Source organism: Cyphomyrmex costatus, unplaced genomic scaffold (genome assembly GCF_001594065.2).
Source record: "Cyphomyrmex costatus isolate MS0001 unplaced genomic scaffold, Ccosl1.0 scaffold60, whole genome shotgun sequence".
Lineage (NCBI taxonomy): Eukaryota > Metazoa > Arthropoda > Insecta > Hymenoptera > Formicidae > Cyphomyrmex > Cyphomyrmex costatus.
This window is the reverse complement of record NW_017280156.1, coordinates 1,198,011-1,222,943: the sequence shown is the minus strand read 5'-3', so window position 1 is coordinate 1,222,943 and position 24,933 is coordinate 1,198,011. Positions and strand designations below refer to the sequence as shown.

The 24,933-nt window shown below is 33.4% G+C and overlaps 3 protein-coding genes across 3 annotated transcripts; 2 read left to right on the top strand and 1 right to left on the bottom strand.

Annotated features, from left to right (window-relative positions):
- Window positions 1-1,396: 1,396 nt before the first annotated feature.
- LOC108779544 (protein SMG8) lies at window positions 1,397-6,481 on the top strand. The gene is given in 15 exon segments (XM_018546972.1): window positions 1,397-1,515; window positions 1,668-1,812; window positions 1,880-2,154; window positions 2,271-2,501; window positions 2,794-2,961; window positions 2,963-3,116; window positions 3,247-3,440; window positions 3,504-3,743; window positions 3,832-4,035; window positions 4,109-4,218; window positions 4,286-4,444; window positions 4,667-4,877; window positions 5,104-5,412; window positions 5,513-5,692; window positions 6,304-6,481. Coding segments are annotated over 15 exon segments (2,742 nt in total). The 5' UTR covers window positions 1,397-1,474; the 3' UTR covers window positions 6,425-6,481.
- A 2,003-nt stretch (window positions 6,482-8,484) lies between these two features.
- On the top strand, window positions 8,485-15,540 carry LOC108779551 (protein brambleberry). The gene is made up of 8 exons (XM_018546978.1): window positions 8,485-8,853; window positions 9,634-9,819; window positions 9,898-10,120; window positions 10,218-10,514; window positions 10,705-10,917; window positions 14,679-14,912; window positions 14,977-15,247; window positions 15,343-15,540. Exons 1-8 carry the CDS (start codon window positions 8,485-8,487, stop codon window positions 15,479-15,481), a joined length of 1,932 nt encoding a protein of 643 aa, XP_018402480.1. The 3' UTR covers window positions 15,482-15,540.
- Window positions 15,541-16,766: 1,226 nt separating this feature from the next.
- On the bottom strand, window positions 16,767-22,380 carry LOC108779505 (uncharacterized). Its single transcript, XM_018546926.1, has 6 exons — window positions 22,171-22,380; window positions 19,822-19,868; window positions 19,093-19,182; window positions 17,660-17,768; window positions 17,489-17,599; window positions 16,767-16,997 (listed from the first exon to the last, which is right to left on the bottom strand). Exons 1-6 carry the CDS (start codon window positions 22,378-22,380, stop codon window positions 16,836-16,838), a joined length of 729 nt encoding a protein of 242 aa, XP_018402428.1. The 3' UTR covers window positions 16,767-16,835.
- Window positions 22,381-24,933: the final 2,553 nt, after the last annotated feature.

The following is a 24,933-nucleotide window of genomic DNA, read 5'->3' as shown; positions in this document are numbered from 1 at the left end:
TTCTGCTATATGATTTCCCCCTGTCTTGATAGGATTAGAAAATAAATGTAGCTAAGTAGTTTTTCTCAAACCATAAATGAATGTACAAGTGTATAAGCGGTTTTGACGGTAATAGGGAAATAGCCGGCATTGCCTCTTAGATTTTTCTGCTAATGTCAAGGAAGCTAAAATAATTCTTATGTCAACTTGCATCGCCAAATAGAATGCACTTGTTACAAAGCCTATCATTGTGACAAAATTGCTACTTACATATATCATTAAAAAATCTACCAAATATTTTATATTTAAACTTAAGGATTTTTCGGTTTGTTGAATAATAATGTGATGTTAAAGTTGAGATAATTTCAAATTAACAAAATTACAATAGTGAATGTCAAAACTGAAAAATGTTCGAATTTTTAAAATAATTTATAGGGAAGATTCGAACCAAAAAAATCATAGATATAGGGAAGATTCGAACCAAAAATCGTGAACATTACTGACACGATTGTGGACATTACCGACACGATCGTGGACATTGGCTACATAGTTCAATGTCCACGTTTTGTGGACATAGAGGAGCTTCAAAATAAAGCGGGGAGCACAGACTTTTGCATAACGCATAAACCATATACACAAAGAATTTGATTGGTCCATTGACTCATGCATAAGAAAATGGGACAATGAAATTCCTTATGCACATGCTTTATGCGTTATGCAAAAGTCTGTGCTCCCCGCTTTAAAGTTGTAGCTAAATCCCGGGCATGGCCGCTTTCAGGCTTCTCGGTTTATAACGCGACGGAAAGTCCCGCGAGATTCAAATCTATATATGTATATTTCTAGAAAGAAGAAAACATTAACTAAAATTACATTTGGAATTACAGATGGTTGTGCTCGTTTCAACAACTAAAAACGCGTTCTTTTTACAATAAATTGTTTATTATTTATTTAAAAAATATCTTTATAATAATATTTTTGCATAATCATATAAAAAGTGACAATATAAAATTTACATATTACAAAACACTTCGAATGATTCTTTTTACAAAATTAGAGGTAAGATAGCTCAACCGAATAAAATATATACAATTATATAATATATCGTATAATACACACAAAAGTTTAGGTATACATACATAATAATATGTATGTATGTACATATATGTAATATATTATTATATATTATATATGTATATAACTTTTATTTTTCCATATTTGAATTCTGAAGCAAGTAGCATTGAATTTATCAAATTTATCATGAATGAGTGAGAAAAGATTTTCTTTCTTCCTATATATATTCACACACACATACACACACAATTATTCCTAAAAAAAGTTGTGTATCTAGAGACTGACAGACTCCACATTCCACTTTCCACAATATACTACTCCATTACTTATCCAGTGTCATGTCATGCGTAATGTGAAACCTAACCTATTTGCTTAGTACAATTACATTGTTCGTATGTAAATGTAAATAAGCTTACAATTTATAATGCGTCCGCATAAATTCAAACTCCCATGTGATGTGGACAGGTATATAGAATTATGTGTAAAGAGAAACATTTTGTTAAAGCGAATCTAAGATCGAATAGATTTTAGATGAATATCTCTCAGATAGCATTAATCTAATAAAATTTACTTGAAGGAAAGGAAGAGGTTGTCTGTTGACCTCTTTATTTTTTTAGTTTTACACAAGCCGACAAGAAAGTGGTAATTGTCTCGGTGTTCGGTAAGTCTCAGTATCGAGCAAAAGGATGCAAGGCAGATATGCTGAGTTCCATACTTCAGTTGAACCTCCTGGATGAACCAGAGATAGATCAACAGTCCGGGGTAAGATATCTTCTTTAACTTTTTACACACTTTCTAACAAATAATATCCTGACTTATCTTTCTTCAGTGTGAAATTGAAGGATATTATAATCCTAAAGAAAAGACAGTTTGCTTGCATTTAAGAGGATTCCTGGATGCTCATACAGTTCTAGCTGAATATGATAAGTTCACGGAAAAGCAGGATTGCAAGGACTTTCTCAGTGTTTGGGCACACATGAAAGATAAATATGCAAGAGCACTCCTGGTTCTGTTTCATATATCTCACGTAATGGTGCTTACTCATCCAACACACACCTTTGATTACAGTTATGTACATTTATTTCGTGCTATGGACATAGTCAGGTTAGCATCAAACTTATTTTTGATCAAATTAAATGTTTTATTTCTATTAATAAAATATATAGACAAAAATTAATTTTTATTTCAATAAAATAATGATTACAATGTATTTGTAATAGACAAAAGATTTCTCCGCAACTTTCTGATGTGTTAAGTTGCATTCATAGTCTATCCAAGGATTGGATTTCAAATGCCAGGCCCTGTTCACCACGGGTGTTATTTTATTTTGAAACCTGTCCTGCGGTATTTCAGAATCCAGACAATGAAACTAATATAAAAAAATTGGAACATTCTCTTGAGGATCAAATTTATCATGTATTAAGGAAAAATAGAATTGTTACAAATATCAGGTATAAAATTAATATATGCTCTCTTTAAAGTCTGATTATTCCAGTGTTACTTTGGCTTTTAGCAAGACTTAAAACTCTTTTCTCTAGCTCTCTTTGGCTCGAGAGAGAAAGAGAGAGAGAGAGAGGGGGGGGGAGAGAGAGAGAGAGAGAGAGAGAGAGAGAGAGAGAGAGAGAGAATGTGTGTGCGTGTGTTTTAAATCTTGCTTAAAATTAAAGTAACGCACGCGTACGCACAATAATTGAGCTTAAAACAAATTCAGCTGAACATTGAAATTACCTTCTTTGTTGATAGCTCAAATTCCTTGTTTGCGATACCAGCTAATCAGGAATTTGTGTACGTGCATACCGGAAGTACCGACTCAAGGGACATGTTGGGCTACATGGCGAGAAAATTAATACAAAGTTGTAAAACTAGTTCCAGTGGCACAGCGTCGAGAAGCCTCAGTAATCTAAATTCAAACCCTATCATAATGTATATATATATATATTTTACAATTATTTGCATTTACAGAAACTCACTTGTTTAAATCATTTTTGCAACAACATATAAATCTGGCTTTTGCAAGAGGATTTGATGACAATGTCAGTCGACATTCTACACCGGCCCATTTTGAGGTAAATTATAAAATAAATAGAGTTATTCTCTCTAATGCTGTGTAACTGAAAATAATATTTATTAAATAATATTAGTATTAAAACAATGTTTGGCAATAAACAACTCCTAAAGCTGATTGATACTTTTCAGATACCTACTTTAAACATATTTTGCCAAGTAGCAAATAAAGTTTTTGATTATTTTATGCATGGAACAGATAAGGAACTGTTAACGCTTCATAATTTATTAGATACTGACGTGAAATTTAGTAAAAGCCGATGCAGTAAAGTACTACCGAGAGCTTTACAAGCGTATCAAGAGAACTTACCGCAACATTATACAAGGTAAAATTATTTGTAATGATCGCGATGTCTACATCATGTTCTAAAATCTCTTTTACTTTTTAGAGCATATCACGAATCGAAGTTAGCACATGCAATGGCAGTCTTTGAGATGCATGCCCGCGGTCCATTGTTTGAGGAATTCAGTGAGAAATTACAGGCTGAATGTGACAAACATTGGCGAGCTGGTCGACAAATGTGCGAAGTGTTATCACTTACCGGTCATCCTTGTACGAATCCCGTTCATAGAGGTGGTAGCGAAGGTGCGGGAGGCGGAGAGCAAACCGAGCCCAGAGAGGACGACAGGTATACTTTCTTATATGTAATAAATTATTACTTATTTATATGTGTGCATTATATCTACAATATCAATTCCCTTTATTTTCATCCATAGTGAATTACCTGTTAGAGAGCATTGTAGTGGCGTCAGATACGTGTGCGCTTGCAATTGTGGCAGAGTTCAAGGCTCGAGAGAAGATCCGTTCAGTCTGAGACAAGCGAATCATGACTATTTTCAAATGTTAGCGAAACAATGTGGTTGCGCACAACTAGAAAGCATACAGTTCCCCGTGTTTCAACCCAGTACACATAATTACAGGTATAGCTTTCGCATTGTAAGAGATTTCTTCCTGGTAGTACTAATCTACTTTCTTGTTTTTCTTCATCTACAGAGCAGCGCAGTTATTTTCAGCAACAAAACGTTATGATTCCTTCAGTCGCAACGGATCTTCTACACCACAAGATACGCAAGCTTGCAGTTTAGGAGCCGATACTTTAAATGGCGAGTAATAGCGTCGATAAAATAAATATTCTTTTATCGAATATATAAACATCTAAACATATTGCAGATGAAAATACAGATTATGGTAGCGGTGGTCAATCGTCAGCAACAAGCGACCCAATAGAAGGAGATATTCCGAGATTAAGCAGCAAAACAAGTCTGACGCCAAGTGATTCGCACAAAGTTGTTATAGAAGTCGTTGACAGCGACGCAGAAAACTCTAAAGGTATTTCATCTCACTACAGAAGTATCTTAAGTAAAACACAAGTCATCGTGACATCAAAATGACATCAAAATGGTTTCAAAAATAATTACTAAAAGTCATTTTGTAATTAATTATGATTTATTTTAACGTCATTCATCAAACGTTACTTTGTGACCTCTCATTCTGCTTAATATGAGTTCAAGTATTTAATTAGAAATTTATGCTGATATATGCATTTTACAGACAAATCTTTGGTCAGACAGCCATCGACGACAGAATATCTACCTGGAATGTTACACACTGAATCACCAGCCGGTTTGCTGCCGCAATTCTCTAGTTGGTCTTTGGTATGCCTTGGACCGAGTAGTCTTTATTCTCACAATTTAGGACTGCAACATCAGATCGGAGTATTCCCTACCTCCGCGTTTTTACTACCATGGGACGTGACTGTTAGGTGAGAAGAAAGTTTTGTAGTTTCTACGTATACTGGTTTTTTACGGAAAAATTTTTTAATATTCTATTAATATGGATTAAGTTAAATATCTATTTAAGTTACTCTCTCTCTTCATCTTTTTCTAATTCTAAGAATTAGAAAAACATGAAAAATAAGTTGAACACCGACATTAAAATTAATCTATATTGGTGGAAACGGGAACAAGAAAAATAAATATCCATTATAGACTGGAACATCAAAAAGAACGAAATCCACTGTGGCCATTAGTGGGCGATCACGGAGGTTATTGCCCACGAGGAGGCAAGAATTTCCAGAATATGAACGCCATACGTGGTCGTAAATCGAAGGGAGGCAAAGAATTTGTGGTGAAAATATTTGTCGGAGTGGAATACGAGTGTCCGCGTGGACATCGCTTTATGGCGTCAGCACCCGATAAGGTACTAAAGGCAACTGGAAACGGTATAGTGAAAGACAGTGGCAACAAGGTGACGTCCAGTACAGCTGATATGCCTCTGTACTTTCCTTGCCCTTGTAGGTTTGTAGAATTCGATCATACTCGATTTAATGACAATATTCGCATATGTAAACCCGTTTAACGCACAAGTATATATTTCTTTTTCTCTTCATTTTTTTAGGCAAATTAAACCCTTAATCGCTCAACTAATGAGAATTCATGTGGTGACACCTAAAGCGCCAGTGCATGTCACGTTGAACCCTCGGGTTCAACCTGGTCCTCCACCTTGCCCGATATTCGTTACTGGTTGTGAGGAGCCGATCAAACTTTCCCAAAGTGCATATTGGATCTTAAGATTGCCGTATCCTTTTATAATAAAACTTTGTATACATATTTATATATTTTAAATACGAATGCAATGCAAGGCTGTATAATGTTTGTTTCTATGCAGATTAATTTGAATCTTGGTTTACTCTTTTTCTAATTCTTAGAACTAATGCCCGTTTCTGTAAATGCAGTTTAACTCTAACCTTGGTTTAGCTTACTTTTTATCTTTCCTTAGTTCTAAAAATTAAATAAAGATAAAAAATAAATTTAAACAAATTAATATGACATAAGTCTATTTCATTGTAGGTTAATTTTGATTTAATTTATTCTTTATTTTTGTTTTAATTTTAAGAATTATTTTATTCTTTCTAATTCTCTTAAAATTAGAAAAAGATAAAGAGTAAATTAAAGTTAATGTATATTAATGAAAATAAATATAAATAATTTATTAAACGTTTTTATTGTAATAATATACTTTTAATGTTATTAATATTATTATAATTGTGCATATATGTATATATAAAATATACACTTAATGTAATAATATAATTATGTTGGAACATAACAGAAAAAGCAGTTCATCTTCTTTACGACTCTCTTTTTTCTTCGATAATTTTGCATAATTTTTCTTAACAAATTCCAAAGATACGTATATATGGGTGAGAAAGGACCATATTTACCACCCAAGGAACCAGTACTTCCATCGCATGGGCGCTTGTTAGCTGGTATGTACGGCATCAGCGAGGTTGTGCCGGAGAAAAAATGAAGAAGAGGCTATGACGCAATATCATCGATCATCGAAGATACCACCGAGTGAAATATGATACCATACAAGTGCGTTTCGTGTATATGTGTGTGTGTGTGTGTGTGTGTGTATATTTATGTGTGTTAAAATGAAAATAAAGTACTTAATTTGCAGTTTGTGAATTCTCGACTCCTTAGGTTTGTTTTCTGTGACTGAACTAGTATTCATTTTTAGAACTTAAAGTGAGATAGGTATATGTTTGATATTTGTAGAAAGCAGGGTTGGGTAGTAACTAATTAAAAACGTTAAAAGTTTTAAAAAGGCCGGAATCCATAGTCTGAATCTAGTCTAAGGCCGGTATTCATAGTCAATTCTTATGGGCCTTCTACAATAAACCGTAAGTCACAAATCATAAGTCATAAGCTAGAAATGGACCAATCACAGTCGTCAATTTTTAGTTTCTTACTTCCGATTTATGGCTTTTGTAGAAGGCCCATTAAGACCATCTTAAGTAATTTCTTAAGATGCTAATACAGCCCTCTAATTGGCTTATGCGGTTATGCCTTATAAACTTTAATCCGAATTTACAAAGTGTTTTAAGCCTTAAATCATAAGAAATTGAGTAATTATAGTCAAATATTCTTCTTGTATTCGAATTGAATTGATCAATTTCTTATGGTTTAAGACTTATTAAAAAATAAACCTAATAATCTATACTGTAATTATTTAATCTCATTTTAAGAAAAATTAGGACATTTTGATCTAAAAAATAATTTTTTTCGAAATTAACTTTTTTTTCAACTTGAATAAATTCAATATTAACTTAACTAACGTTAAATTAATTTTTTATTTTTTCAACTTTTAACTTAACTTTATTAATTTTGAAAAAGCCATTAACTTTAACTTTATTCAGTTAAAAAAGAAACATTAACTTATCCAACCCTGATAGAAAGCTCTAGAGAGAAAGTTCTAGTTCAGTCTAGTGCAGGAACAGGAAACGGACCACTTGTTCCCTGATTCAGAACAAGCGTGCGCACCACACGATTGGTTATTTTCAAAAGTTCGATGGAACATGGTAGAACACTTGTTGCCGCATTCGCGCTCGTAACTGCCTGACTCTGACTGCAGTCCGCTCTGGTGTTTCTCGCTTGAAAGGTGCAACGATAGTTTTTGACGATTTCATCGTAGATTCTTCAAAGACCTTTCAGTCTCCTTTCGCGGTGGAATCAAAACGAATAAAACTCAAATCTCGCGGTGGTTGCGCGACGACAAGCCGGGAGTGAGGAAAGTACGATACGACGAACGAGATCGCGTGGCTCCGTCCTTGACCGCCATTTGCACATTTTGAATAGCACTGCCGTTGGAGTACACGGACGAAATACATGAAAAAGTGTTTATCATCACGTTTGAATTTGCGAAACGGATAAACCCATTGTTGCTCGCTTGTCCCGGAAAGGAACTCGTGTCACGATTTTCTCTACGTCGGCGCGTTGTCGGTGAAACCGCACGACGAGGAAAACGGTGCAGACAGCTATCTATTTTTAGTAATGCAATTTTGTAATATCACTCTTCGACAGGAACAGATCGTGCATTATTTATTTACCTCGATTATCATCAAATCTCGTCGATAGTTTTAGGTAATTATTATGTCTTTCAGTGTTGATTAACTCTTAGTACACATGATGAATCATTCGTTAATTTTCATCATTTTAATAATAAATATAGCAGAATTATTATAAGTAATTCTTACATATATTTTAACATCTTCAGAAAATATATATGGTTGTGTGTTTTTAAAAACTATATATAAATGTTCTAATTAATTACTTGATGTGCTCCTAGTTTCTTGAAAAATAAAAGAAATATGCAGGACACGAATGATTTAATCACATATATTAAGAGCTAATGCAAGACTCGAAAGTTATCCAAGGCTTTCAAAATTTACTACCAGTACTGAAAATTATAGTGAATATAACATAAACTACAGATTTTCATTGGCAGTAAATTTTGTTCAATCTTGGTTATATTCCATCAATCAATCAACTGTTCTTGATTCTTATTTCAGATCAATAAGGTGCAAAATGGAGTATAGACTTCTCCTGATAACATTAATTTTGTTATTTAATTGTAACATTGTTAGAACATTTATGTTGGATTGGCTGTGGAAAACGAAAACAGATTCGAATGTCCTGGTTGCCGATGGTGTACCTCTGATCTCAATTCCTTATGAATCGATGACAGAAGATGAGAAATTTCTCCAAGAAGCTTCCAAGTTCACTGACATCCAGCTTTCTTCCCCATTAGAGATTTGTCAGCACAAGGTCATCATGAAGATTAAAACCTCATGCTCCGACATGTCAGAGGAGGAACTGGCAAAGCTGGGTGTCAATCTCCTTAACTGCCAATCAGCAGTTGAAGGCAGGAAGATGTTTCCCTGCACTGAAGAAATGGTACGTATTTTATAAAACACGGCGTTTTTGCAAAAAAAAAAAAAAAAACTTTCCAGGTAGCAAGCAGATATTATTGTCGATATTGATGTCAATGTCAGAAAAATGTCATAACTGTCGTGATAAAATAATGTTTAGATTGTCTAGGTTTTATTATCTCCATTACGATTTGTCAAAATTCTCTTCTACATTTTATTATCGTATAAAATTTTTATATATACATATATATATATATATGTATAATATTATAAAGGGAATTTTATATTTATTATATATTTCTATGGCTTTTAATGTGTGTTTGATGCTCTCACATGCCTAATAATTTATTAAAATTTATCGATTTATTATTTTTGTTAATGACAAGAGTGATTGACTTACACTGTCAGTACGAAAACAGGATATGTATGTGCTTATGCTGCAGAATATCAGAACCCTTCACAGTTTGAGGGGGTAACTTCCATGCCTGTTTAAACCTGCACATTTCCCCCTCCCTTTACTTTTATGGATCTCCCCAAAGCTTATGGTTTCAGTTGTCTAGTGTCGCGTATGTTGTACTGATGTTTGAATGATGTGCTGATGTTTGATTTATGCAAATTTTAATATCACATACACAATAAGCTTGATTTTAATTTAAAAAATTAGAAATATAAATAATAATTAATGAATAGTGCCAAAAAGAGCGTGCAGTTTTGAAAAAATATATGCATATGACAGAATATAATTTTGTAACTTTGTTGTGTAAGTCAGTGTAAGTATAAAGCATGATTTTTTAATCTTTTTTAGTCTCTTAAGCAATGCACAACTGACATGGATGCTGATATGTGGAATGCGTATCACTTAATAAGTAACAGAGCAAGGGCAATTTGTTATGCAGCTCGAAATACACAATTCCGTGCTCTTACAGAGTTGACTGTCAATAAGCTGATGCAGTCTGCGCATTCTCAAATCAAGACACTGAGTTCCTTGAAGGTAATTATGTTTCTTCAGTAAATTTCTTAATTTGCTCCTAACTTTAAATTAAGGCATTATATTAATTGTATTAAATAGGAAGGCCAAGATCGTCTGGAAGAACAAACAACAGAAGCTCTATTATCATTGACTGAAAAAAACAAGTTACTTTTATCACAACAAGAAAACTTGAAGGATGCTCAGGCAACAGCTCAAAATCTTGTAACAAAAAACCTAAGAAAGTTGTATAATGAAAAAGCGTTAATACAATCTGGCCATGCTCAGCTTGCTGCAATGACGGAAGAAATAAAAAACAAATTAGGTTAGTAAATCTTTTTATACGTGGTTTTTTTTATACAATTATACGATTTTTTACGATTATACGTAAAAATTCTGAATATGTTTAATATGTTCTTCAGAAAAGGCTCATAAAGATATGGAACAACAGGCTGTCGAACGTGGAGAAAATCATAAAGAAGTATTGCAGGATTTGTTTAGCATACAGGAACAAGCACAAATGATCTGGGAGAAAATCGAACATAACACTAATCATTTGTTACAACAACATGAGGAAACCATCCATCAATACGAACAAACGATGCAGATGCTTACGCAAATTAATGATACTGTCCAGTACATTTGGAATCTCACTAATACAATGAGCACCGAAGTAAATCAAAAATTGGGATGGATTACTACTTATATCGGTGATTCTGGTATGATATATAAAATATTTGTTTTATAAAAAAATAACTCAGTTCAAAACTATTTCATAATTTTGTTAAATTAATTACATTACATATAATCATATTAGGTTAGAAAGTTTTGTTTGAAAAAAAAAGAAACTAAGATAAATCAGAATATGTTAAAAATACAATATGTCCATATTTATTTTTGTATTTTTAGGTGAACAAATACAAAGAGCATATCGCACAGTTTTACATGTTTTGTATTTATTAGTGGCGATGATAGTCGCTGCATTTTTACAAGCACCTTTTTTAACCAGAGCTACTATCATGGGCATTGTACCAGCGAATCTTTTCACCTACTTGAAACATGGCATGGGGGCTTGTTTAGATTTTACATCTATAACGGTGTTAATATTCTTGATCACCGCAAGTAAGTTATTAAACTTTATGATAAGATGTCTCTGTAAAAATAAGAAAAAGAAACACGTTTATTAAGATGACATAGCCACTTCAGCACAATCGAATAAAACACAGTTTTCAAACAAAACTTACACAGAAATTTAGTGCTTTTTTTTTGCTAATTTGTTGCTCTATTCCCGATTTTGTTTCTCCAGCTAATTTCGAGAAAATCATGGCTGTGCTAGCTTAAGAATAAAGTTAGTATAGCCATTAAAAAAAAATAAAAAAAGTAATAATAAATATTCTTTTGTGCTAATTAGTTGCTAATTAGTTGCTCACTTCTCGAATTTGTTGCTCCATCCCCAACCCTCGAAAACCACCCTTAGCGACTCCGCGTCAGCACACCACCTATAAACTGTCAATTCTCGAAATATCTCGACTGATTATGGTTCTCTGATTTTGTTGCTCGCGATTTCCGACGATTACGATTCTGTTGCTCCACCCCCGAAACTTGAAAAACCACCCCTAGCCACCCAGAGTCAGCATACCACCTACAAACTGTCAATTCAAATTGTTCTAAACACCATACACTATCGAAATATATCGATATTCGCATTCGTCGCTAACTATAACACATGAAAAACAATAAGTGCATTAAGATCTTGTAAATCATGTTAAAACAATTTATTGCCCTAATGATTTTGATAACATGACGTTCCTCGTAACATATACAATCAAACTTCTTCTTCTTCTTGATTACTGGCCAGGCAGCCACTAAATATACAATCAAAATATACCCATTTTCGATTTTGTTGCTAAGTCTGACGCATGAAAAATATTCAGGGTGCGTTCCGATATGCACTGGCAGCACTGCGAATGCCGTTTTGATATACATTGCAGTAAACTTTGAGGGGCTACGTAGAATAAAAGGAAAAACAAAGAATAAGAATTTCAACCTATCAGAAATCATATACTGTGGAATAAACAGTGTATATTCCATAGCACATGATTTCTGATAGGTTGAAATTCTTATTCTCTGTTCCCTGTTCCTTTTATTCTGCGCAGCCCGACGGATCGTTATACGTATCCTGCTTAAAATTTTCTATAGAAAACTATTAAGAAAATTCTATAGTTTTTAATGAGCGTTTTGAATCGGTAAATCCCAATCCGCAATAGTTTTCTATTATTATACTCATAGAATCTTATTGATAACTGTAGAGCTTCTATAGTCGCTCTCGTGCGCTACTATAGAAACTATTAAAAACTATAAATACCTATACAAACTCTCTATATGTTCCTATAGCTTTTTATAGAAAATTTTAAGCAGGGATACGACGTCATAGATTTTGTCGTCATTTCCTGCTTACATTACTGCAGCTCACGAGGTGAGGTATTCGCAGAATAGAAACATGGCGGCGTCCTTAGAAGAGCATGTGGCATTAGACATTTCTCATGATTTCTCGTACAAAGTCATTCCCTGCTTAAAATTTTCTATAGAAAACTACTAAGAAAAATTCTATAGTTTTTATTGAGCGTTTTGAATCGGTAAATCCCCATCCGCAATAATTTTCTATGTGTAGTAATAATAATTTCTTATAAGAATTTTACTATTCTTGATTAATAGTTTCCAATATTTTTATTATATGAATTTTCCTACAGTTATCAATAGTTTTCGATGGGCGTTTCGAATCGGTAAATCCTCATCCGCAATAGTTTTCTACGCGAAGTAATATCTAATAATTTTCTATAGGGATTTTACTATTATGGATTAGTAGTAATAGGTATTACAATGGGATATTTCCTATTATATTACCAATAACGATTCAATTTCTTCTTCGCTGTCTGAACATTGGGTGCATTCAGAAGCACGACCGCTTACTGAGCGCTCAGTGAGCTTTTTTATCTGATTGGCATATTCTATTAGATCTAAAAATATAAACCAAACAGATACAAGAGCTCACTGAGCGCTCAGTGAGCAGTTGTGCTTCTGGATGCACCCATTGGCTGCGTTCAGCAGAAAAAGCAGCTATGCAACTGTTGTATTTCTTGAATATGATTGGCTTATACATTTAGATGTAATAAGGAAATAAGCAAGACCAATCATATTAAAGAATTTTACAACAGTTGAAAAGCTGCTTTCTCTACTGAACGCAGCCATTTACTATCTGAATCTATTAAAATTAAATGCTTCGCTAATTTCGACAATATAACAAGTTTGCAGCCATCGTTTCGATATCAGCATTCTATCAGCACTGGCAGTATTATGAATGCCATTTCGTTATAGCAGCTACAATTAAGCATAAAAGTAGGATTATCAATTTTGGAACGGTTTCGCAGCATTGCTTTATGACGTCATGTTGTTAGTGCTGGCAGTGCATATCGAAACGCACCCTCAGTACGGGAATAAAGTTATATGACGCGAACACCGATCCGGATAAACTAATTGTTTTTCATATCAGGGCCCATATTCTGTATACGTCTATCGACAGTTCGGTATCGTTATACTGTCATTGCGCAGCTTTTTCACTATGTGAAATACCTACACGCAATGATATCCCTATCTAGTAAAAATGTCGTTAAAAAGTTACAGAATAGGCCTACAGAATTGGTAACAAAATCAAAAATGGGTATATTTCGAGAGTATATGTTACAAGTACAGTTTGGTACTAAAAATATTGGGGTAAAAAATTCTTTAAGCAATTAGAGAGTAAAGTATCCTGCGAGGGCGCCGAGCGAGATGAACTAATTGCTTTTCTTATGTCAGAGTTAGCAACAAAATCGGATTCGTAGGGAATCGCGAGTAACAAAATCAGAGAACTGTAATCGATCGAGATATTTCGAGAATTGACAGTTTATAAGTGGTGTGCTGACTCTGGGTGCTGACTTCCGGTATAACATGGATTTGCCGCGAACCAGAAGGTAAATAAATAACTCGTAAGTCAGACGAAAACTTATTAAAAAAAAAGGAAATCGTAAAATAACTAAGGAATGCTTTTAGTAATAGGTACTCCGATGATGAAATTATCTTGTATGGGAATAACGAGAAATGATAGGAGATGTCGATCGTTCGTTTCACCCGGATATAACCGTAATCGAACGAGATATTTCGAGAATTGACAGTTTATAAGTGGTGTGCTGACTCTGGGTTGCTAATGCCCATTTTCACTAATATAGATTAACTTTAATCTCGGTTCAATTTGCTCTTCGTCTTTTTCTAATTTTAAAAATTAAAAAAAGATGAACATTAAGTTAAACCGAGATTAAAGTTAATTTACATTGATGGAAACAGGCATAAGGGTGATTTTTCAAGGTTCGGGGGGTGGAGCAACAAAATCGTAATTGTCGGAAATCGCGAGCAACAAAATCATAGAATCGTAATCAATCGAGATATTTCAAGAATTAACAGTTTGTAGGTGGTGTGCTGACTCTGGGTAGCTAGGGATGGTTTTTCAAGGTTCGAGGATGGAGCAACAAATTCGGGAAGTAAGCAACAAAAAAGCACTAAATTTCTGTGTAAGTTTTATTCGATTGTGCTGCAGTGACTGTGTCAGCTTAATAGACGTATAAAAAACGGGACAGTGGGCTCATTCAGCGGACTCAACAGTTGAGTGAGCGCTCGCTATTATTAGTGTATTCTTCCAGATCCAAAATTTTGATTGGATGATCTAAAAGAATACACCAATAACAACGAGCGCTCACTCAACTGTTGAATCCGCTGAACGCGCCCAATTGTATAATCGTGTAATGCATATGGATACGTGTATTGCATTGACATTTATTTCTTTAACGCAGTGCATTTTATAATGATCGGAATACAACGTATAATCGGACCAAACGTCCCGGAAGCAAAGACAGAGTTAATTAAGCTGATTCATCAACAAAAAGGCTATTCGAATGGAATTGTACACGATAATACATCTTTATCGAATTCTGATTCCATGCCAAAAATGCAGTTGCATACAAGATTAATAAGTACAGTGCAGAAACTTTACTATCTCAGCATTTCGCATATAAATTATTTCAGAGGTATTTCTTCTATTTAAGATTGAAATGGTGTGATGATTATTACATCATCTGATAATTTTTTCAGGAAAAATTAATGCCTTGTTAGAGGCGGTCGCTTCTTGGGGTGGACGCAATTTAAATGCCCATGAAGAGCTCTCTTGTTCGTATCAACCGTCGAGGAAGAAGCATGAGGGCGTTATTTACTTGCAACCTAAATTAGCGACAAGTTTGACAGAATGTGATTCTTCTATCGATAGCGAAATGCGGCAGTATCATTATTTCGGAGATCATAGCACAAACGATTTCAATGACACAGAGAATTTCCGGTATAACATGGATTTGCCGCGAACTAGAAGGTAAATAAATAAGTAAGTAAAGTCTGACTTGTAAGTCAGAAGAAAAATAGTTTTAAAAAAAAGAAAATTGTAAAATAACTAATGAATGCTTTCAGTAATACTCCGATGATGAAATTATCTTGTATGGGAATAACGAAAAATGGTAGGAGATGTCGAGCGTTCGTTTCACCCGGATATAACTACTGTTACCGTCATTCTACTGGCACATCTATTACGAGTGATCATCTTGATTAATCGAAAAAGGATTAATAATTGTAAAATAGTTAGTAATGTGTATCTAATAATTGTTAAAAATTGGGGTTGAATATTTATTTTTTAATGTAAAATATCATGATAATCAGTACGACTTTAATAAGAAAATAATCCGTGAAAAAAACTCGTGAGAAAAATAATTAGTTAGGAAGAATAATTAAATACGGTTATAAATTATTTGTATACATTTTGCGATTTTGTAAATAACGTTCTTTTGATAATAATACAACAGTGATCTCAAGATCACTTTAAGCTTAATATTTTCAGTATATTTAGTGTTTTAATGTTTTAGTGTTTTAATGTTAGGTAAGCGTTTTAATTAAATTAATTTATATGACTTGTATTATTTGATCGTTGGGATTCAAATATATTTCTATGTTGAAACGCATCTACAAAGTTACAAACTGTGCTATTAAAATAATAAATTGTTTTCAATAACGCAGTTCAAAGAGTACGAATTTCAAAATCAAACTCTAAATAGCTTTGACCATTCGAGTCTGAAAATATACAAAATCAAACAGTTTAAATTATTCAATTTGACTTTAGAGAGGTCTAAAATGAAATATAAACATTTACTTTTTACAAATGTTAATTTCGCACGTATTTATTTCAACGTTCGAATTATTTCAACAATTGAAGTTTTAACTATTTTCGTTTAATTAGGATTTATAATTTATTTAAAATACTTTGTCTGATCAGTTAATAGAAATATATGTTCCTCTCAACGATAAATGTACAATACATATTTAAAAAAGATACGTAATCTCTTATCTTTTCCGTAATAACGGATAATAATAATAATTATAATAGTTCCGTGTTTAATGTAAGCGATATTTATTATTTATAGTGAGGTATAATCTACTATTTTATAAGAAAGGATATATCGAAGTACAAACTTATGATATAAATAATCTTGTAACACTTATATACGAAACTCTGTAAATTAATATATAAATATAAATTTTTATTATAAATATTAAAAAGCTTATGGTTTTTCAAACTTATTCCGACTCTCGTTGGAATGTTTCAGAAATATATATAAATTTTGAAGAATTAATGTGTAATCTAAACATAATGCATATATTTTTTCATATACATACGTATATACATTATATTTTTATTATTAAGATTATTTTTTTAATATTTTCAATTTTTATGTAACTGATAGTTATTTCTCAATTTATATATTAATATTATATACATTTAAATATATATAATTATACGATATATAAGTATACTTTATATATGTATAATATATATATATATAATTTATATATATATAAATTTTGAAATATAAGTTTACATGTGTAAGTTTTGAAAAACCACAAGTAATTCATCAACAGACTGCCATATTAAATTGCGTGCACACAGCATCATTCGTCAGCTCTTGAAATTTCGCGTGTCTATCGAGACCAGCTCCCACAATCAAATTGTGTAGATTGCAATAATTTGTCCCGTAATCAAATATTGTGAACCAACCGCTTGAAACAGAAGCAGCCTACATATAGATGATATTTTCATTAGTCTAACATTCGGCAATTTAAACTTTAGGATTTTACAGATAATTATTAAAGAGGCAAAATTTAATACGTTCTTTAATATCAAATTTATCAAAGGGCGCATCATTACTCAGTGAGAAATGACTGTCAATTAGACATCGAATCAACGTTTAATCGAAATCATCGTATTGATATTGATTTGATGAATCATTTCTGAGTAAACATTAATGCGGAAGTAATGAAACACCTCATGTTGTTTGACGTACCATATATTGTAATATTATTCGTGCTTTCATTACTCAACGAGAAATGACCGTCAATTAGACATCGAAATTATCGTATCGATGTTGATTTGATGAATTCATTCTCGCTGGGTAAACATTAACGCGAATGTAATGAGATGCCTCATATTATTCAACGCACATTATAATATTATTTATGCTTTTGTTATTTATCATAAAATAATTATTATATTCAATTAAAAGTTTACCTTGGCAAAACATGTATTGTTCATCTCCTCGAATACGATTTCAATCCTTTCGAGCGATTTTGATGTCCTGTGCGTTGCTCTAATTATGTTATTCTCTACAGGTAGCTTGAGCTGTGTCGTGAGATAAAAGTTAAAGTTAATTTGCATTTAAAAATCAGATTATATTCTTACCGTATACTGACAAGTATCGTCACGCTGTCGACAAGTGTTCCAAGAAGACCAATTCGTTATCTGGCGTCGGAACTTTTGCATCACGTGCGAGCACGGATCGTCAAATCTCCTAGAGTAATTATCTTTAAAAAGTATTTAAATGACTCAGTTGGATAAAATATTTCCGTAGGAATCGTTTCATCTTTGTATATTTTTAAATTTTTAATGCGTTTTAACTTTAGGATTTTATAAACCGCGATTGTATTTATCTCAGCTCTTCCTTTTGAACGCACTCATCTTTCTTTGTAATTTAGAGATGTACCATGTTCTTTTATAAGAAGTATCGGTTCTAAAGTTCCTACTTGTATCTACTTGATTTTAATTTTAAAAGATACTCGAAACGACCGAAAGTAATAAAATAGTGAACTCCCCTGACATGACGCCGTCCGTTCCCGTGGAGTCGGAAAAGCGCGGATCGTATATTTTTCGGGCGGTGTCGTCCCAGCCAAAGTAAAATATACGAGTTCCACGTCGCGCTGGCGATATTGAGTTTCCCTGTGTATATAACGCTTGACGGGAGCGGCGTGGACGTCGCTTCAAAAGAAACTTTTCGAAAGCTTTAGTCCTCGTAAAAACGACGCGACGATCATTCGCGTTAGCTATTGCCGTAGGATGAAAGGGATCCGATCTCTCGGCGCTCAGAGAAAAAAGTAACGGCAGCTCTGTGGTGGAATGTAAATTCGTCCAAAAAGCTCTTTTGAACTTTTTCACAAAAATACCACGTTTTGCCTGTTATTTCGATAGCTAAGTTCGATGATCGGCGAATAGCTTTTGGTACGTCACTTATGCCTGTTTCCATCAATGCAGATTAACTTTAATCTCGGTTTAACTTACTGTTAATCTTTCTCTAATTTTTAGAATTAGAAAAAGATGAAAAACAAATTAAACCGAGATTAAAGTTAATCTGCATTGATGGAAATGGGCATTATTCGCGAAGAAACGACGAAATTTAGCTATACACGCAATTATATTTCTTATAATTTCGGAATTTTCGGTTTTTCGAAAATTGCGACAATCCAGTAAATATCAACTAAACGTAACACATAACATCAATATTATAATTTTACATTCAATAACACATAAATAATATAATATATGTTGTGCGTAATAGTTAAATTGGTGGATGTGAAGTTATAACATTGATGTTATATTACTTTTAGTTAGTATTTACTGTTAGTGGAAACTGTACTTTAGTAATCAAAATTCCATAAAAAAGCTTGTCCGAATTCAAAGTACAGAGGATTGGGAAAGCTACTTTTCAAATTACTTATAAGTTACCCTTTATTATTAAAAATTAAGTATAAATTTAAATACCCTAATTTGTAAAGTAACCTTCCCAACTCTGTCAAAGTATTATTTATTTTTCTGAAACGCGATACATAAAGCGTGATTACCATTTAACAATGCATGAGGCGTGTAGAGGATATGGGAACAGCGTTCCACCAATCATGATGCACAACAGAACCACCAGCATCCCGATAAGACTGTAAACACAGTATTTGCATCTTCCTTTAGACAACGCAATTGTTAAAATTACCGAAGGCTTATCATCCGCTGTACGAAACAATCAACAAGTAATTTTTGATCGTCAAATATATCATTTAAAAGATCGAAAGATTCTTGTGTATATAATAGATGCGTATAATAAACTAAGAAATCTTCAAGGAGAATATTGAAAGATATTTTATCAGAGCGAATTAGTGTTCTGAAAAATTACGGAAAAAACTTATGTTTCAAAAAGGATAAAAATTAGAATTGTTCCTTTTGACAATTACGAAAATTCGAAGTTTTGGAAGAACTTGATTCTTCGAAGTTGACTGCGAATTTTTTTAAGTTCAGGCTGATTTTGAAACTTCATTCTTCCTGCACTTCGAAGATTCAAAATAAATTTGTAATTCTTGCGAATCTCCGAAGTTGTCAAAAGAACAGCTAGCTCTAATCAACTAAGACAAAATCTATAAAGTATTTAGGAGATTAAAAAAAGAATACAATGCCGATTTTTTTTACAAAAACAGAATTTTGCATGAAACTTAAAAATATCGATTGGAAAACCACTCGGCGTGCAAATAATGGACCCGTGATGCAATTGAAGAATTATAAAGAGAGTGAAAAGAAAAACTAACCGTTTTGTCTCGACGTTTTTCGACCGTTCTGCGCTTTTACCGATTCTCTAGGATAGCGAAAATAATACGGCGACGAGCCAATCGTCACATTATCTCCATGCGTCGACATCGTTACCGTTCTCTTGAGGTTCTTCGATGACCGGACCATATTACAGATCGATCCTCTTTCGTGAGCGGAACGAAAAAGAAAAAACAAAAAACGCACGTCCTTCTCCGAAATCTGTCTCTTTGCTGAAAGCAAACGACTGTCGTCCCACGGCCATGTATTTATCATATTGCACGATTGTTTTTACAGAAAAAAATACCTAAGAGAACCTTTTATGTTATGAAATCGGTCTTCTTGCACCGCTTGTGATCCTGTCTGATAAAATCTAGGAATAGACAACCGAGAAATTAAAAAAAAATAAACTCAGAAAAAAATGTTTAAAAACTAAATAGAAGAAGTTTCCTTTGTGAAATGCTGCCGAATTATCAATACTTACACATACTTAATGGCGGCTTCCCACGAACATAGATCGGCAGACGTTTTTTTCTTAAGTATAAACCAGGATAAGCCTTTTTTACGACACCTCGATGACGCGCGATAGACCTCCCTAATGAATACTATATCCACTAAAACGCGTCCCCATAAATGTACTCAGCTCGGCTACTATGCCTTTTTTCCGCGAGTTCCCGACTTAATTTCTTTCTCTTTAGTCTCCATTCTTTCGTTCCAAATTATCATATATCAACTCTTTAATTATATATGAATAAAGATAATTTATAATATATTAATTATTATTTACGTATATTTTTCAATCTTGAAACGCGCAATTGTGAGCAGAACCAAAAGGCAATAAAATCATTTATTAAATTGACAAACAACTTAATAATTTTTTATGTCAAAAATCATTTTTATAAGAATACTAATAATTAGATGTTAATATGAGAATCTTACACATCTGTAGATAATATTAATATTTTTAGATTAATAATAATATGTATTTAAATTTTTGAAATTTCTTTTTAAAAATTAAGAATATTTTTATAATTTACTAGGATAATTATCAATTCCATTCGACTATTTTTGCAGGACATGGATGCAAATTTTTTTTTACCGCCTTGAATTGTATCGGAGTCGACGTTGATTAATTAAAACTGTTTAAAATGTCGCCGGTTTGCGTCTCGCACGGTATACCGTGGAGAAAACATCACACATACGTGGTTGTATACGAGATGAGAGAAAACGACAAGTCGGCTTGACAGCTGGCGGTGACGAGAGATCCGGTTCACACGACGTTTCGAATCTCCCTCTCTCCTCTCGTCTTTGCGAGAAGTTTCGCAAAGAAAGGCGTAGTCTTCTTAGTCTGGGTTCACACCTCGCTTTAAGAGACCCTAAGCCCTAAAAAGTTGTAAGAAATTGACCAATCACAATCGATTATTTTTCTCGCATTCAACTATGATTGGTCAATTTCTTACGGTTTTGGCGAGATTGTGAACCCAGACTTATCGTTCTTTTCGCGCTTTTGTTTATCCGTCGCACAAATGCAGAGGTTACTCTACTGAAACGCAACTTTTTTCCCCCGCATCCTTCTATGTATCACAACACACAGTTATAGGTGCATTTCTGTAATTGTGGCGTTCACGGATATGAATCAGTATTGTTGGTTTAGTAGAAATAACAGACACTGTGTCCATTCATTCCTCTTCTTTAGTGACCCACATTCGCGGAAGTATTACATATCCTCTTTTACATTCTTCCTTTTTTCCGTCGTGATCAGTTTTGCCATTAATTGTCTTTATTATTACACATTTGTCATTTACATATCACTGTGAGATTATTTAAAATTCCAAGAATTTCACATTTCCCCCCAATCGGGAGAATTAAGATTTTCGAAAATTGGTAAAATTCCAAGAATTTTCTAAGAATTTTAAAAATTATGATACTAAAAATTTGGTATTTTGATCCGTAAAAATCTAAATTTTTTAAATCGATAAAATGTTGAAATACAATTAGAAACAAATATAAAGTAGCATACATAAATTACAATTCCAAACATTTAAATGTATCATTTCTCTTTCTTTAAAAAATTATTTTCTTTCTTTCATTTGTTATTAGCAGGAATACGATAATAATAAATTACAATATCATGATAGATTAATTATTACTTATTAAATTATAAATTTCTACGTAAATTATAAAATTTTTCTTCGTCTCTTGCACAATTTTTGCGATAGATTTTTATTTTACTTTTTGCCGATTCTTTTTCTCTCGCGAATCAATCGGTACGCAAGTCAAGAAGGAAATAGACGATACGACGGTGATGACGGGCGTCCCGACGCTTTGCGTCGACGTTAGATTCCATTTACCCTTCCGCTCGCGTTGTCGTGATGCTCCTTTTCGCGGCACGTCCGTCGGTCTCGTCTACGTGCAACTTGACAGCCATAAAGACGGGCCGCTCCACCGACATCTGGCTTGACGCGTGCACTTTGTAGTCTCCTACCTATGCGTAAAAGGAGTCTCACGTCATCGTCAGCCTTTGCCTGTGTACGGGGATTGACAGGGCGAATCGTTGACATCCTTCTACCCTGCGAAAGATATACACAGTGTTCCAAAACGTCATGCCCTATAGCCTTTGCCCTTCGACCCTGAATTCGAACTCGATTCTTTTTTCTCTACATTGAAAGAATAGTTTTGTCAAAATATTTAAAAATTTAATTTAAGTTAATACAAATCTAAAAATAAATTTTGATTGTTAAAATGATTATACAATAAAACATTCAAACTGATTGCTAGAATGTTAAAATTTTTTACAGTATTGTATTACCATTGTTATCATAAGCTTTAATCTTTATAATTATTTTGACAGTCCAGCAAAATTATAATTAAAATTTTCAGATCTGTATCTATCTAAATAGACTGTTCTATAAAGATTAAAATGTTTGGAAAAAATTAAGCTAACTTACAATGTTTTTTTTAATCCTTTTGTTAAAAATTAATCAATTATAATATATTTATATAATTTAATTGATTTAAAAAATGTAATTAATTGAAAAAATAAATAGAAAAATGAAATAAAGGAAAGCTCAAATATTTTGTAAATGAATCTCTGACTTTAAAAGCCAATATAATTTTAGAAAAAATTCTATATCGATATAAATTTTTATATCGATATCATCCAATTCGCCTATTTTTTACAGGATTGAAGAACCGTATGGTCGTCTTCGAGGGTCGGCGAGGGCGGTTCTTTTGAAGTTTCCGATAAAATGGAATCAGACGCGTAGCGGAAGAAACGAAAGAAGGGATTCCTGCACACGGGACTTTCCCTAGAAATTTATAATTCGAACCGCCTGTCGGCAGCTAATTTCCTGTTTGGGAAGGCGTGTCTACAGCCATAATACTTTCTCGCGGTTAACCTGAAAGGTTGAAGATCTCCGATGATTCGGTCGAGAAAAACAAAGAAAACACGAGAGGAAAAAGTAGAGAAAGAGAGAGACAGAAAAGGAAAGCTGCATAGACTCGAGATTTTTCTCTCTCTTCTCTTCGCACTTTTTTCGAAAGTGATGGCCGCAGCACTTCGTCGGTCACACAAAGCAGCTGCAAGTTACTCTCTAAGCTATACGAAGAAATGATAATGAAATGACGAATGTCGTCGCAGCCGCTAAGAAGAGCGGTACTTGGCGCAGTCCCTTCATTTATTGCTTTCGAAGAGAGTTGCATCTGCATATTCCATCCTTTCTCTTTTTATGCAATGATTAATGCATTGGCAATTTTAATAAAAAAAATACTTTAGGTTGATAATTAAGCACACATCAATGCATAATTTTTTACTTTTTTATTATACTATATTTTTTAATCCTTATAGAAATCTAATACTGACCAATAATGAGAGAGGGAATAATTATAATTACTTATTTCCTGTTTTAAGAGCACAACTATTGTTCAATATTTTTAATATCGAATAACTAATTAGAGTCCAAATAAGAGAGTAATTATATTTATACTTTCGGTAATAAAATTGACTAATAAAATAATTGATCAATATTATGTTTCTGTAAGAGAAGTTCTGCTAAAAATGTAAAAGTAAATCAAAATAATTTTATTTTGACACACATTATAAAATGTTGATTTTTGTTTACAAAATTTATTAACGTTTTAGTTTTTTGTTGACCTTTGTACGTTCTTTAGATTGTTACTCAAAGAATAGAATTTTTGAGGCGTCACATAACGAAATTCGCACAATAATATCAAAATTGTATACTGTTTAAAATTCAATATAGATATTCAGGTATTCTTGCATAGAAAGATTAAAATGACTTATAGAAGAAAGACGTAAATAAACATCTTCATGTATGGTACAATTTTGATATTTACAACTTAATTAAGTTGTAATCTCTCAATTAAGCAAAAGTGATACTCACTGATTGCATAGGTTTGGTAGAATCGAATGGGTCAATTTCTTCAACTATACCGTGATACATGAACACATAATGCAGAAATAAACGTTCTCCACGTGGAGAAAGTCGCTCTCTTTCTTCATTAACACATACTTTATCGGCGACGCTTAATGAATTGGGCGTTCATATATCAGCTCGCAACAACTCGCGCAGTGTTTTTTCAAGAGGCTCGATTTATCTGCTTCGAAGTGCAACAGAAATGAGGAGGGCAGGAAAGAGAGAGACAAAACCGTTCCACGAGGGAACCATTTTCGGTATCCAAATAAGAAGGTGTCATCCATGATATTAGATGGCTCCCTTAAGCCTTTCGGCGGGCCAATCGCAAGTCAACACTGGTAATAATTCTTTTTTTTTTTTATCTATACATGTTTTCCTCCTCTCTCGAAAAATGAGGGATGATTTTTTTTACTGTACTTAAAATCCGCAATGTAGAGGGCTTTTAACGATCCCACGACGGTCGTTCGACCCTTTTCTCGCACATCCTGGCCATAAAGCTCATCCCTTGTGAAAGTGAGATCCTTATCTTCTTCTTTATCCCTGTTGTTCCTTGTCTCTCTTCAACGGAAACGATGAATATACGCAGTCGCACGGGGGCGGCGCAGCGGTTCGGTTGTCCAAACGAGCTGAGGAACCGCCGCCGTGCCGCCGTCGTCATCGTTGCGGTTCTCGTACCGT